The 16,006-nt window shown below is 39.6% G+C and overlaps 1 protein-coding gene across 1 annotated transcript in view; it reads right to left on the bottom strand.

The window, feature by feature from the left end:
* The window catches only part of EP300 (E1A binding protein p300), a 64,091-nt gene that overhangs the window by 40,724 nt on the left and 7,361 nt on the right, over positions 1-16,006 (bottom strand). Inside the window, exon 2 of the mRNA XM_061418630.1 lies at positions 3,400-4,037. Coding sequence (XP_061274614.1) covers positions 3,400-4,037 — 638 coding nt within the window. The remainder of the gene's footprint in view (positions 1-3,399; positions 4,038-16,006) is intronic.

The following is a 16,006-nucleotide window of genomic DNA, read 5'->3' as shown; positions in this document are numbered from 1 at the left end:
AATACAAAAACAGGCTTACGTGAAAAGTTTCAGTTTCTTCTGGTAGTTCCAAATGGGGCTGGGAGCACTGCTGCTACATGTTGCTTTTAAAGGACTGATATTTACACTAACAGTTCCAACAGTGTGCTCGCCTACACTTGGGGGAGTTGGATTTCACTTGTGTTTCTTATTAGCATGGAAATCCACGGTAGATGTAAAACGAAAGCCATTTAAGAGTCCACAATTTATATAAACAAAACCCTGGCACTAGTAAGATGCCTTCACGTCTCTTGTTTAGATGCATAATGTCTTTATCAAGTACATCCTCGTAGAGTTCGGTCCTTCACACATTTGTTCACACAGACATCACCTTGATTGCTCTCACCAAGTTTCAACAATTTCTGACACTGCTTGTTTCCTCAATCACAATGCATAACCTGGAAATTCCAAGTTCACTCTAGCAGACCCTGGTCTCAAATATACAGACTGCACTAACTGCTGGTCAGACGGCGATAATTCATTCCTAACACTTCTGGTCACCGTGACCAACAAAGGCCCTCAGGCTTTCTGTGTGCCATCTCCCTCAGAGTTTTGTGTTAGAAAATAAACACAACCAACCCCCTCACCCCTATCGTTTCTATTTATTCAACCCCCTCTACTCTCTAAGTATAACAGGAAGGGAATATACTGTACTTAATTTCTGCTACACTGTGGTGAGTTATCTCATCTTGTTCCCTTCCCTACAGCTAATGTGATCCAGATGTCCAACTACGTACCACCTACCTGGACCACAGTGATACAGATCTCCACCTCAACTGAAAAGGCAGAGGACCAGGAAGCCACAGTCAGTTCCAGGCAACTAAAACCAGAGGACCGCACGGGAGTATTTTATCTTTCTTTAAAAATAAATCTGACTCTACAGGTTGTTTCTTAGCGTCCGATGCATTAAAAACAGAAACTTAGGGAACACAGGAACACATAAAACACACGATGGTAACACACATGACAAACAAAAACCAGCGCCCAGAACACAACAACGTGAACAGTTCAGGAATATTTAAGAAACAAAATCCCTTAATAAGACTTGCATGCATCAACAGTAATGCACACACTCCATGAATCCCCAAATAATAAAAACAAAATTAAACTACATCCTGACCTGGTCTACCTAATGGATTTGATAAATACATCTATATCCAGTCATTCCCCAAGCACTGTGTCAATTGGTGGTGGGTGGGAGAGGCGGTGGCAGGGTGGTATGTACAACGATAAACAAGGAAGACTAGGGATCTTTCAGAAGCGAAAAGACATCTAATCCTAAACATTTTCCATACTCATTCCTATGACTCTTACACTTAATTCAGGGGCCTCACCTCCCCATAGGGACTATTTTTCAAATTGATACAGCACACCTAAAACCACACCCATCAAGATTGCAAATTTGGAGAAAGAGTCTCCTTTAAAATCCATCAGGATTTGGCATAAAGACTTGTCTTTTTCTCTCTCAGCATGGATTCTTCCTCTCTGCCTTATACTTAATACTCTTACTTTTAAACTTTATGGGTTCAGTACTCATATAGGTGGTATTCACTTAAAACAAATATTTTAGTAATAGAATCTTTATATTTGAATTACCCCTCCCCATGCAAATATAGGCTCCACAGAGCCAAGGATTTTTTTGTCTGATTAATTTACTCGCTACATATCCAACCTGAAACAATGCTGATATAGAAATGTGTGATTCAGATTATAAATACAACAGTGATCCACTCTCAACCTAGGCATTCTCCTAATGAGCCTTTTCTTATTTTTCTTCACAGCACTACCTGGAATACTATTAATTTACATCTTATGTGTAGCCTAGAAAGTAAGTTCCCTGAAGTGAGTTTATCCACTGCTCTAGCTTCAGCATCAAAGCCACAACTCAGTAAATATTTGCTGGGTCAGTGAAGGCGTAAGGTGTACCATCCCTGCCCCATACAAACATCAGGAGGGCAGGGACTCCTAACAGGCATATCCCCAGAATCCAGAAGAGGTACTTAATACTCTACCTTCTTGTTCTTTCTCATTCCAAATATTTTAAGTAAGCCACACCAACACACAACATGACAGTGCCGGAAAGGGAGAGCCTCGAGTAGGCAGCTGACCCCAAACAGAACCCTTTCCTAAGTTGTCTGTATTTTTTACCCTGTAGCTATAAAATATATACACACACACACAGCCCCCCCACACACATATATTTAAGGGCTTTCATTTATCTGCGTGCCCTCAGGGTTCCCGCTCCCAATTCATCCACGTTTTACTTTCACTCTAGAACCCTCACCATCATGATTCTCAGGAATACACAAGTCCTAATGTTGCTCAAATTACTCCTCTTACAGAGCATGCTTGCTCCTAACTCAATGTGAAAATCTCTCCCACCTCTAATATCACCTTACAAGTGAAGCCATCTCTTTCATTCAACAAGAACTTAGGAATAATTACATGCCAGAGACTGGCAACTGTAGTGTGATGCCATTTCAAGAAAAAGGAATGAAATGTGCAGGAAAAATATGGAGGAATAAACATCAAATATACACTGATAAAATTTTAATTACACAGAGTACATATTTAAATGTATTTTAAAATGTATTTAACATTCTCTACTTGATAAGGCTAAGAAAGTAGGCTTTTTAAAAGAGAAAAGTCTTTCAAATAACAGCCAAGATCAGGTTAATTAGAACACCTGGGACGTTGGTTGGGGCTTAATGGCATCTTAGGGTTTCCCAGGTGGTCAGTGGTAAAGAACCTGCCTGCAACGCAAGAGACGTGGGTTAGATCCTTGCGTCGGAAAGATCTCCTGGAGAAGGAAATGGCAACCCACTCCCATTTTCTTGCCTAGAAAATCCCATGCACAGAGGAGCCTGGCAGGTTGGACTCCATGGGTCACAAGAGTGGGACACAACTTAAGTGACTAAACAAAAACGCATCTTAATATCCATCAACCAATAAGGAAAAAAAATAACACATCTCTTAAAAACCAGGGACATTCCAAGCAATGGCAACAAATGAAATCTATCTGAAGATAGTATAATGCCAGCTCTCTCAAAACTGTGTTTTAAGGGAGGCTATGAAGGCTAAAATGAGATGAAAATATTCTAATACTTGTGTCACAGGGAACAGGAATTAGCTGGCAATCATTTGAAACAAACTGTGAAGGTACTCAAAGTTGTTAAAATAAATTTATCACTTACATTTAATGTAAGAGCAGTATAAAATTTGTGACAATAGATGCCTGGCATATAATATGTGGGAGATGCTACATAATATAAGAAGAGTAAACATGAACAGTAAAGAATAAATGACCTTAGGCCCTCCTCCTCCACCCCTGGAACACTCAGAAATACACTGACAGGGCACACAAACCGAAACTGCACTCACCTTGAGAGGCTGGGGGCCTCTCAGTCCCGTCTGTCCCCCCATCTGGGGAGAGCCTTGCTGCAGCGGCTCAGTCATTAAGTTGCCAGCACTTCCCATGCCTGGGTTCGGGTACTGCATATTCGGTCGCCCCCGGCCTGCTCCAATTGAACCGTTCATGACTTGATTAGGCATCATCCCTTGTCCATTGCCGGCAGTCAGCATGCCGGGACTCATGCCAGCGTTCATCCCCGTGTTCATTCCCATGGCAGGCTGACTGACGGGACTGCTCATCACACCTGTTGCAGACGGCGTGGGGCCCTGATTTGGCCCACTAGTGCCCATCCCCATGTTGGGAGAAGTCAAGCCTGCCTGGGCCATTGGGCTTTTGACCATGCTATTTATCAAACCTAATCCAGGACTGTTCTGTTGGGCTTGGCTGGCCATGCCTTGGCCTGGGCCACCAACCCCCATATTGAGGTTAGGGGAACTACCAGACCGTAGCAATTCTGACAGCTGTTTATGTTTAGAGGCTGCATCTTGTACTATGCCAAGACTTGTCTGAAGCTGACTAATATCACCACCATTGGTTAGTCCCAATTCTGTAGAGTTGATTAATTCATCTGGTAAGTCGTGCTCCAAGTCAAACAGAGAGCCAAAATCTAAAAACAAAGAGGAAAGATAAAGGTTAAAGTATGACAGTCAAAATTACAGATTTCTCTATACTTGTTCTTGATCAGCATTAAATATCATCTCTAAACCTCACCCCATGGAATACTGTTTGTATTAGTTTTTCATGTTACACTAAAGTTTTATTTTACATGTTTGTGTGTGTGTGCACATAGAAAATATATATAAAAGAGTACTATCATGCCAACAAGTTTAAACATTTATAAACTGTACCTAAAATAAAACCAAAGAAGAATACATATTAGTGTGATATACATTACAAGTTGCTGAAAGTTTGTATTGACAGTCATGAAAAAGATATACAATTAAAATTGTTTACTATTCCAGAATTTCTTACAAGGGGTTAAAATAACTAATCTATACACAGACTAAATCCAGAATCTATACACAAACTTAATTCAGAATGAAACAAAAGATTAAAACTATAATAATTATAAAAAAGACAACTGATATAAAGAAAAAGACCTGCTCTTTGTAGACCACTCAGGGTAAGCTCCAGAAAGACAGGAGCTCCTTACCTCTAACTGCTATCACACAGCGCCTGCCACAAAGCTGAATGAAGTTGTGTTCACCTGACTTCAAACCACAGAATAGTTCTCCTTAACCAAAATCTAGCTGAGTAAGATATGAAACCATGCGTCTAGTTCCTTCACTAACCTACGAACCATCACCACTCCATCTCTGCCCTACCCCCGTGCCAAAAAGAAGATGCGAAGATTATAGATTAACCTAGGGGTCCTTGTCTTGGCACTATTGAACATTCTAGGCTAGATAATTCTGCTTGGGAGGAAGGAAAAATTGTCCTGTGCACTATACTCAGCAAATCCCTGGCCTCTCCTTTTAATGCTAGTAGTACCTCTAACCAATTTGTGACAATAAAAAATGTCTCCAGATATCACCAAATGTGCCTTGGAAGTGCAAAACTGTCCCTGGTTGTTGACAGTATTAATTCATTATATGCTGATGGTGGCATGTTTCCTTGTGTACTCCAGGGGGACAGTAGAATGAAAGTATGCTTAAAGCATATACTTAAAAGTATATGCTTAAAAGTATATATGATTGCTGCTGCTGCTATGTCACTTCAGTCGTGTCTGACTCTGTGCTACCCCACAGATGGCAGCCCACCAGGCTCCGCCGTCCCTGGGATTCTTCAGGCAAGAACACTGGAGTGGATTGCCATTTCCTTCTCCAATGTATGAAAGTGGAAGGTGAAAGTGAAGTCGCTCAGTCGTGTCTCTTAGCGACCCCATGGACTGCAGCCCACCAGGCTCCTCCATCCAGTGTTATGTAAATAGAAGGACTGAGGTGTTTTGAGTTTTAATTCTCCAAGTAGTTTTAACATTAAAAGGACACTGCTGAACTTCCTTGGTGGTCCAGCGGGTAAGAATCTGCCTGTCAGTGCAGGGGACACGAATTCCAGCTACAACTAGGAGCCCAAGTGCCACAACTAGTGATCCCATGTGTCCTAGAGCCTCTGCTCAGCAACCAGAGAGGCCACTGCAATGAGGAGCTCCAGCACCACAGCCAGGGAAAGACTGCGCGCAGGAAGGAAAAACCAGCGCAGCCAAAAGTAAGTAATTTTAAACAAAAAAGGCCCTACTGGGTATTTAAAAAGTAAATATAGTTCAATCTACAACTGATAATCCTATTAAAGATAATTCATCCAAAGACAAGATACCACTTTAATAATGATCTTCTTGGTCTAATTACCCTCAGTTCTTAAGTACAATTCTTCTTCTATGTGAACTTCCTGTTCTTTTGCATTCTGTCATGGCACTGAAATCACATGTGTGTCTCTTTCTCTTCCTCCTCTCCTGCCGTCTTTCCCCCCGCCCCCACCCCTCACCCCACCTATGCACCCAGACTGTAGCTCTGGGAATGACATGAGTTACTTACTTACATACCAACTCCTCAAAGGGTGATATTTTAGTTGAACTGAATTGTACCTCAGGATCTCAGGATGTGATTTAGAGTACAGAATTATTCTCTTTCCTTCTGAAAAATCATGTGCCCCTCCATCATAAAAATAAAGTATCTCATGATTAGTTTTGGAATATAAATAAGGTTTCAAATAAAATTTACCTGACATCACTACTCAAGACAACTGCTTAATTATATATTTCTTTCATTTCCTTCTATTTACATAATTCACAACACTGGAATCATACAAACTTTTAAGCAGCTTTGCATTCTACTGACCCCCTGGAGTACACAAGGAAACATTCCACCGTCGGCATATGTTTAGTGTTTAAGAAAAAATAATCTCTACCTATTTAGAAATTTAAAATATACACATGGGGAATTCCCTGGCAGCCCAGTGGTTAGGACTCCAGGTTTTCACTGGGTTCAATCCCTGGTTGAATAATGATAAGAATACATTTCAAAACTTAAAGGAAATACAGCTAGAAATCAACAAATATCTAAGATATTTGAAAAAAAAATAGTAAGAAAAAGATGATCAAATAAAAAAGCAATGCAACAAAAAAGAAAAATGGAGAGGTTACTAACAAAACCAGAAGTTAGTTCTTCAAAGAGAGTAATAAAGATAAACTTCTGGGAAAGTTAAGGAGAAAAGACAATAAAAAGAAAAAGTGGCATTACTAATCAATTTTATACCAAGAAAAAACGGAAAAGTGACAAAACTAATGAATTCCTGTTAGCACTCAATAAACCTCAATCAAAAAGAAATTATACATATCCCTGCATCTCCAACAAGTCAATGGTAGAAGTTATCAAGAGATTCAACAATACCTCGTTTGAATACCTGATTCAAACCCAACTGTGGAAATACATTTTAAGAAGAGAATCAAGATAACACAAATACTGATTAATGGATATTAAGAAAATCATTAATTTTGTTGGGTACGACAACAGAACAGTTATTGAAATAAATCCTAAGAGATACATATTTAAGCATTTCTAGTGAAACAAGAAGCCTGGGATTTACTTTTAAAACTCCAGCAGAAAAAACAGAGTGGGGGAAGAGACAAAATTATTAGTAACCTGAAGTAACAGGCACATGGGAATTCTTTTTTCTATTAAATTGAATTCTTCCATTTAAAAAGTTTAAAAGGAAACAGAGAAACTCTGAATATTCCTATTACTATCAAAGAACCATTGCTTAATTTTCCCATAAAGACCAAATATAAGTATTTTTGCAGGCATGTCCTACTGAACTTTCAAGGAAAAGACAATTCAACCTCACACAAATACTTCTAGAAAACAGAAATACTCTAAAAACCACACATGGCCAGTACAAGAAAAGAAAATCATGAACAGAGAAGCAAGAATCCTTAAAAAAGAGCAAACCAAATTTATCAGTGTCTTAAAGGTGTAATCTCATGATCAAGTTGGGATCATCTCAGGAATCCAGGAAAGAGAGGTTTGCATATTCACCATAGTAACAGAGAAGAAAGAAAACATTAGGTTCAGTGACTGGAATAAAAGCACTGGATAAAAGTCAATACCCAATCACGATTTTTAAAACAAAACCACAGCAATCAAAACCCGACGGGAAAAAGAACAGATATATATATATATAACTGAATCACCATGCTGTAGACTTGAAACTAACAGTGTAAATCAACGATGCTCTCGTCTGTAGTCGTGTCTGACTCTTCTTGCTACCCCATCGACTGCAGCCTGCCAGGCTCCTCTGTGGGATTTTCCAGCCAAGAATGCTGGAGTGGGTTGCCATCTCCTTCTCCAGTGTATCTTCCCCATCCAGGTATTGAACCCACATCTCATGCGTTGGCAGGTGACTCTTGAGTCACCAGGGAAGCCTGTGTAAATCAGTAACACTCCGATAAAACACACACACACACACACACACACAACTGATGAGAACTTCCTTAAATTGATAAAAAAGGCTCTTCCAAAACCTAAAAACTGACAGCAATTATGGATAACGCACCAACATTAAAAACAGCCTCTTTAGCATCAGAACAAGACAAAGATACCCAAAACAACCATTTCTATTCAGTGCTGAACTGGAGTCTCTAGTCAAAGCAATAATACAAGAAATATTCATGAGTCAAGACTGAAAAGGAAGAAACATAACTTACTGTATGCAAACAATACACCTGTCAACAGTGAAATTCCAAGGCAAAGAAGTGGAAATAGTAAGAGGTTAGCAAATTAAATTGCATTTTCTGTATATCAGTAAAAAATGATTAGAAATACTTTAAGAAATGGGGGGGGGGGGACCTGACAATAGTATTAGAAGATACACGTGAACTATGAAACTAAAGACCATCTAAATGAACAGAGTAACATCACAAAACATATGGGTACAGATCTTCAATATTACATAAAGACATCAACTCTTCCCCAATATTGACCTATAGATTCAATGCAAGGCCAATCAAAATTTTAACAGGGGACTTCCCTGGCAGTCCAGTGGTTAAGTCTATGCTTCCACTGCAAGGGGCCATTGGTTCCACCCCTGATTGGGGAACTAAGATCCCAAATGCCAAGCAACACCACCCCCCCACAAAAAAAACAACCTAACAATTTTTCAAATCACCAGACAAGACTATTTTAAAGTATACACAGAAGAACCTAGTTTCCACAACAGGAGAAGTAGCCACTTCATGGATTATTTGTGAGAATTCGACAATATAAGTATTTATAGTAGTGCTTGGCACATATTCAGAACTATGAAAATGTTACCTATTATTCAATAGAATCATCACTCTATTAGGAGGTAAGACTAGCTTATAACTAGCTTATAATAACAAAAACAACTTTTTATAAGGCACTTTCAATGTGTCATATTGTCTGCATTTCCTCAATAAATACATTATTCTCATTAATCCTCCAAGAATCTCAGAAGTAGTTAAAAGCCACATATAGAGAGTTCATTGAGGAGATATCAACTTCAATAATACAGAAGCCTTATTCCAGGCCCTCACCTTGAGGATTTAACTTAACCTGTACTACAGCCAATCTGCTACACTTGGTTACTGTTTCAAAATATTCAACATCTCATTACAAAGTTAGGCTCCACTGTGAAGCAGACAGGAAAGCTAACGCTGGTAGACCTTGACAATGGTTATAGGGTTATTCTTTTAATGGCAATCCTGTATTTTCAATTGACCTAATTCAGTGATCACTACAAAAGATCCACTCAGGTTTCAACTCAGTCTGATTCAAGTACTCCTATTTTCTAAGATGGTTCATTGTTACAACCTCAATTATGTACTTCCTATCTTCTACCTGTTGTTATAGCTAAATATTTGTGTGCTCTTCTCTACCAAATTTTAAGTATTGAAAGGTAAGGGTCTCATTTAACATTTACATTTCCCATAGCACCTCACATATACTCAATAAATGAATATGATAATAAACGTTTCCAGCAATTCTGCAACTGCACACTATATTTATATCTGATTGGGTGATTTACAAATTTATAAAAGTTCTCTTAACCTTTCCTTAAAACTTGTTCTTTTCAATGATTAAATTAATTAAATTTGGAAGACTATGCTAGAGTGTCACAGGCTTCCCTGGTGGCTCAGTGGTAAAGAATCCGCCTGCCAATCCCTGAATCCGGGAAGATTCCACATGCTACAGGGTAACTAAGCCCCTAGGCCACAACTAAGGAAGCCTGCGCACCTACAGCCCGTCCTCCCCAACAAGGTGAGAAGCCTGCGCACTGCGAGCAGAACAGCCCCGCTCACCGCAGTCAGGGAAAAGCCTGCACAGCAAAGAAGGCTTGAGAGTCGCATCTACTTTGACCCACGACTAAACAGATCTTACTATTTCATTTGATTACCACTGACTGTTCTGAGCTAGTCTGATTGTGCCTCAGAGTTCTGCACATTTAGGATTCCCAAATGCCATCAGCCATCACTGGTACCTAACAGCACAGTTCAAGGGGTCCAAATACCTGAGGTTTAAAACCTAATTCTTATAAGCTGACTTAATTTACCAATTACTTTCCAACTGAGCTCATGTTACCTCTTCTATCAAAAGGCTACTTATTCTACCCCCATGAATGAATGGTGTTTTTTTTTAAAGAACAAGATGGTTCTTACATATTTAAAAACAAAAAAAGTAAAATTCCAAAGTATATAAATGTATGTGCCTATTAAAAAACGTGTAAATTCATTAACCCTCTTTTAAAAGTTATATACCAGGTGGGACTGAGCAAAGGATCCTCAGATCACCTAGTAGTGTTTACTTGGAAACAGACAAAATATAAAAGCAGAAACATACTGGGCTTCCCAGGTGGCGCTGTTGGTAAAGAACCCACCTGCCAATGCAGGAGACTCAAGAGACACAGGTTCAATCTCTGGGTGGGGAAGATCCCCTGGAGGAGGGCATGGCAACCCACTCCAGTATTCTTGCCTGGAGAAGCCCATGGACAGAGGAGCCTGGTGGGCTACAGTCCATAGGGTCGAAAAGAGTCAGACATGACTGGAGAGACTGAGCACAGCACACATGGGGTGGGGAGGAATTGGGAGAGCGAAGATGCATTTTCCTCAGGCCTCTTAGAGAACACGGCCCCTGCCAGGGAGGGCCCAAGATCAGAAATGACTGATTCTCTCATTTTATAGGTGCAGTTAGTGATCCATCACCGGCTTCCCTGAGACTGTACTATTTTGTTACTGAATAGGGACTCTATTAAAGCCCCTGGATTCCAGCTGAATGTTCTATGTAAGTAAGCAAATAGACTTCATTTTTAGCAGTTGTTTTAGAGTAGTAGTCAACCTTATGAGAAGTGTAACTTTTCTGAACATTTTTAAACTGAGAAAACATTTTTTAATAAAAACTTAAATATTTACAGACTAAGAAAAATTACCCAAACTGTATCAGTTCTATACTGGTAGAGTTAAGATAAGAGGTGTGCTCAGTTGCATCTGTCTCTTCGAGACCCTTTGTACTGCAGCCTGCCAGGCTCCTCTGTCCATGGGATTTTTCAGGTAAGAATACTGGAGTGGGTTGCCATTTCCTTCTCCAAGGGATCCTCCCAACCCAAGGATCAAACCTGTCTCTCCTACACTGCAGGCAGACTCTTTACCCACTGAGCCAACAGGGAAACCCCAAAGGGTTAAGAGTACTAAAGCTCAATAAATGTAATACGAGGGTTTTACTTTAACAATCAAACTTCCAAGCTTTCCCCATTAGGTTCTTCTGCAAGGGGCTTCCCAGAAAAAAACCTGGTTGCAAGTTCATGAGCAGCATATAGGAAAAAGATTACTAAAAATGAGATATTATGTCTTTAACCAGTTTGTCATAAACAGAAATAAAACCCAATGATCTAAAACTAGTAGAAAAGCAAATCCCAAACAAAAAGTAGTATGTATGAAGATGCAAGGGAAAAATAATTAGAAATTTAAATGCCAGGATTTAAACAACTACTGAACAGTGGGTCTCAATACTGACCAGCCTCAATCCACGACTCTTACTAAGCTCCTCAGCTTCTTCCTTTTCGTTCAAGGAAAGGAAAAATATAAACGTTCAAATAAATCACCTTCTGAGGCCCCCATCTCAACTTGCCCTTCACAGGGATTAGTCAGATCAGCTGAATAAAATTTACGTGTTAAACAAATAAAAGCAGCAACCTAGAAGATCCTTAACGTTAATACCTTGGGATTTTTACTGTAAAGAGAAGAATTTCCCAACTGAAGAGTTTTAAGCAAAATATGACATGAATAAAGGGCTTCTTCCCTGGTAGCTCAGCTGGTAAAGAACTCACCTGCAATGCAGGAGACCCCGGTTCAATTTCTGGGTTGGGCAGATCCACTGGAGAAGGGATAGGCTACCGACTCCAGTATTCTTGGGCTTTCCTGATGGCTCAGCTGTTAAAGAATCTGCCTGCAATGTGGGAGACCTTGGTTCGATCCCTGGGTGCGGAAGATCCCTGCAGAAGGGAACGGCTACCCATTCCAATGTTCTGGCCTGAAGAATTTCACGGACTTAATACAGCCCATGGGGTCGCAAAGAGTCAGACAGGACTGAGCCACTTTCACTTTTCAGGATATGAACAAATCTTCATGCTCTAGCTCACTCAGACAAAGAAGATGAAAAATAAATCGACAGACAAGTCTAGAGTAAGGCAGACTGGTGAGGAGGCTGCTGCTAAAGGGGCATCAAAGAGGTCTACCAGAAGAACTCTCTAACTGTAGTTAGGGGGTTACGGAGAGAAAAAGAGAGGAATGACTCTGAAGTTACTCTCTTGGATAACCTGGACATGCCCGTATTTAAAGGACAATGATCTTACCAGCAAAGGATGCTAAAATTCAACATCCTCCTCCAGTCCATCTACCAGGAATACTGTCCTGGAAACCAGGTTCCAAGAAGGCAATGTTCGTGGTGTTCCATGCTTGAGAGAGAATTCACTGAATATAGATAACAGGAGATAGTTGGTGGTCTAAGTTAACAGCAGTGAAGCGCATAAGCCAGACTGCAGTGGACTGAGAAATAGGAAGTTAAGATAGTAAATGACAGAGAGAACTTTTTCTAGATACTAAGGTGAGCCTCTAACATTTAATTTGCTGACTCCCCTTTTTCTTTGATTAGAAATGTATAAATCTGAAATTTATCCCATTACCTTTAAAGTATCCCATGACAAACACTGTAGAATAGTATCACGAACAACTTGAACGTCTTATCCTGTAAGATGTTTCCTGCTTACTTTTCAAAGTATCAACCGATCAACATCAACAGCAGGCTGCTTCTATCAAATAGTTTATTGACAGGTTTCCATATACAGTTCTCAGATGCTCAAATACAAAAGAACTTTGAGTAAAATGCTTCTTCGGGACTTCCTTGGAGGTCCATGGTCCATCGCTTCCATTGCAGCGGGCTTGTTTCAACCCTGGGTTGGGGAAGTAAGATCCCAAATGCCAGGCGATGTGGTAAAAAATAATGTTTCTTCACCTGAGTATACATTCAGTCCAAACATGGTGGCACAAAATGAGCCGAACAGGACAGATTTTAATCTGGTTTGAAAAGCTTAGCATAATACATTAGGTTCAGCCAATGGACCGTGGATAAGAAATGTGACAATTTAAACAAAAATGAATTTGGACTGAACATGTAGGAAACTAGTGTTGAGTCAAAACACCCTTTCATTCTTACATTCTGATTCTGTAGATTACCCTTGGTGTCTTCTCTATTTCTGTGGTCCTCACAGCAGATTTAACTGTATCATCTCTTGTACAATAAATACTTAGCTGAGAAATTGGGCAGACATTCACTACTGTGAAATATATAACTGAAGTATAACTTTCAAAATTAGGATTACTAACAATATAATTCCAAACAGTGGATTGTCTGAGTATAAAGAAAAGTTTAAAACTACAAACTAGGATGCAAAACTGAAATAACGTTGGCTCAAAATCTAATTCTACTGCATAAGAGAATCTCTTGCACTTACTAATTTTTTTCCCCATTTAGAAAGTTCAAACTTTATTTGCTGAATAAACAGGCTTATTTTTTGTACTTCAGGTAAGCTGAATTCAAATAAAAACTCAGTTCTCTTAAACTGTGTACATTAAGCGAAATACCTGTACAAATTATTCTAAAACTAGTCAATTTGCAAGTATCTGCTCAAAAGACAGAATCTATCCATCCACTCCTTTAAGCTAGCTTTCTCTGTGATATTAAAGGACTTCCCTGGTGATATTAAAAGTGCCTTTAAATTAATGTACAATCCAGATCTCAAAACCTTTCTTTCATCCCTGTGGTGGGGCCAGAGGACGAGTAGGAATGGGACAAGTTAAGAGTGGAGAGGAACTGAGCCACAGCAAACTGAAGGGGAGCCAGGTGAGTGACGAGGTGGGCAGAGAGCTGAGGTTTTAAAAAACAGGGATTGGAGATGAAAGTCAAATCTACAGAACTTTAATAATTCTGAAAACGGTTTGGCTAGATATGAAACTATCAATCTCACAAAGATCTCTCCTTAATGGTTTGGGGCACTTCTATTCTTAAATTAACTCAGCTGTTTTGGGTGCTTAAAAAAGCACAATGTTGGCCTTTAAAATCGAGGCAATTTTGTAAACTTCATGATAGGTAACTTCTATTCAGTACTGTAATTCGTAAGTATTTTAATACTCTGTAGATGAAGCAGAATTAATCTAACCATAAAAACCCACCTGTCAAGGAAAAGATCACAGACACTCAAAACTACAATACTGAGCTTAAAGGAACACTAAAAAATGTAATGAAATATTCACAGTGGGTGTTCCGTGGTGGCTCAGTGGTAAAGAACCTGCCTGCCAAAACAGGAGACATGGGTTCAATCCCTGATCTGGGAAGATCCCACAACTAAGCCCATGCACTGCAACTACCGAGCCTGTGCCCTAAGAGCCACAGCTACGGAAGCCCATGCATGTGCACCCCAGAGCCTGTACTCTGCAATAAAAGTCACTGCAATGAGAAGCCCACACATTGCGACTAGAGAAAAGCCTTTGCAGCAACAAAGACCCAGCACAGCCAAAAATTATATATATATATAAAAAAAAAATCCATGCTGGAGAGACAGGTAAGACTTCTACTACTTTACGAAACATCTGTTTCGTAAGATACAAGTTTGATCAAAGACGATAATCAATATTAAGTTTTATAGGATCATACAGCTATGCATGTTGGCTGGTGCTGAATTTTGAAAGCCAACAGGCAAAAGCACGTATTAATTTTCAAAATATGCATTCTTAACAGTCTTGCAACCATGACATCAAAAGGTGTACCTATACTTTGCAAAGTGATTGACCTGAAGTTTTATTCTTAACCCTAACATATTTATGATATTTCTTGGTATGAAATTAAAAAGATGAGGACACTATTATTTTCATTTCAATAAATACCCACTTTACCAATCAACTCAATTACATGTTTATTAAGCCTAAACAGCATGCTAACATAACTACCACTGATCATTTCTTGATTTTGAGTATAGTAACATCTTATGAGAAGCTTTGCTCTGAGGGCTGGATTTGTTTGCCTAATTGGAGTCTGTTCCAAGGGAATGCCTAGGGGACTCCTAGAGAAGCTATCATACTCTTTTCTTAAAAAAAAAAAAAAAAAAAGCCTCCTAGAAACTGTACATCTGTAAAGAAAAAGAGGAGCATGACTTTTTTTAATCAGCTGTATTTTCTACATGTATGACAAACAACTGGTAACAAAACTTGGATCTTAAGAAAATAAACAATTCACTTTGAAAATTACAACTTACCAAAACCCTCAAAGACAAAAGATATGTGCATGTCCAAGAGATAAACGACAAACCCTAGGTCTTCCAGCCATTAGGTTCTGTCGCTGTTACCGATTCCGTACAAGGCTTCTGGAACTACTCTTCCCCTGACCATGCCACTATTCTCATAAAATGTTTATCCTGATGGTGAGATAAATGTCAAATTCCTTAGCATATTTCTGTCTTTTTCAAAATAGGACCCTAACATCCTTTCCCATCTATCGCCTATGAAAACATTCCACCATATAGTCTGTGTTCCGGTCACATATAAACCACTTATGTTTGTTCCACCTGAAATACCATTCCAACTTTCCCTACTTCTTGTTTTTTTTTTTAACTGGCCCATGCGGTTTGCAGGATCTTAGTTCCCTGCTGAGAGACTGAACCCAGGCCCTTGGCAGTGAAAGTGCAGGAGTCCTAACCACTGGACCGCCAGGAAATTCCCAAGTTTCCCTACTTCTAAGAAAAGGTAGGTCATGCTCTCCTACCCTTATTCAAATATACATTTCCTCTATGAAATTTTTCCCCTAATACTTCAAACCCATTCTGTCAAAAATAATCCCTGGACTTACCTGGTGGCACAGTGGATAAGAATCCACCTGCCAGTGCAGGGGACACAAGTTCGATCCCTGGTCCAGGAATATTCCACATGCCTCGGAGCAACTAAGCCCACATGCCATGATTACTGAGTCTGTGAGCCACAACTGCTGAAGCCCACTCAACCTAGAGCCAGCAAGTAGCCAA

Source organism: Bos javanicus, chromosome 5, assembly GCF_032452875.1.
Source record: "Bos javanicus breed banteng chromosome 5, ARS-OSU_banteng_1.0, whole genome shotgun sequence".
NCBI lineage: Eukaryota > Metazoa > Chordata > Mammalia > Artiodactyla > Bovidae > Bos > Bos javanicus.
Note: the sequence above shows the minus strand (reverse complement) of the source record. Positions and strands in the feature narration are given on the sequence as shown.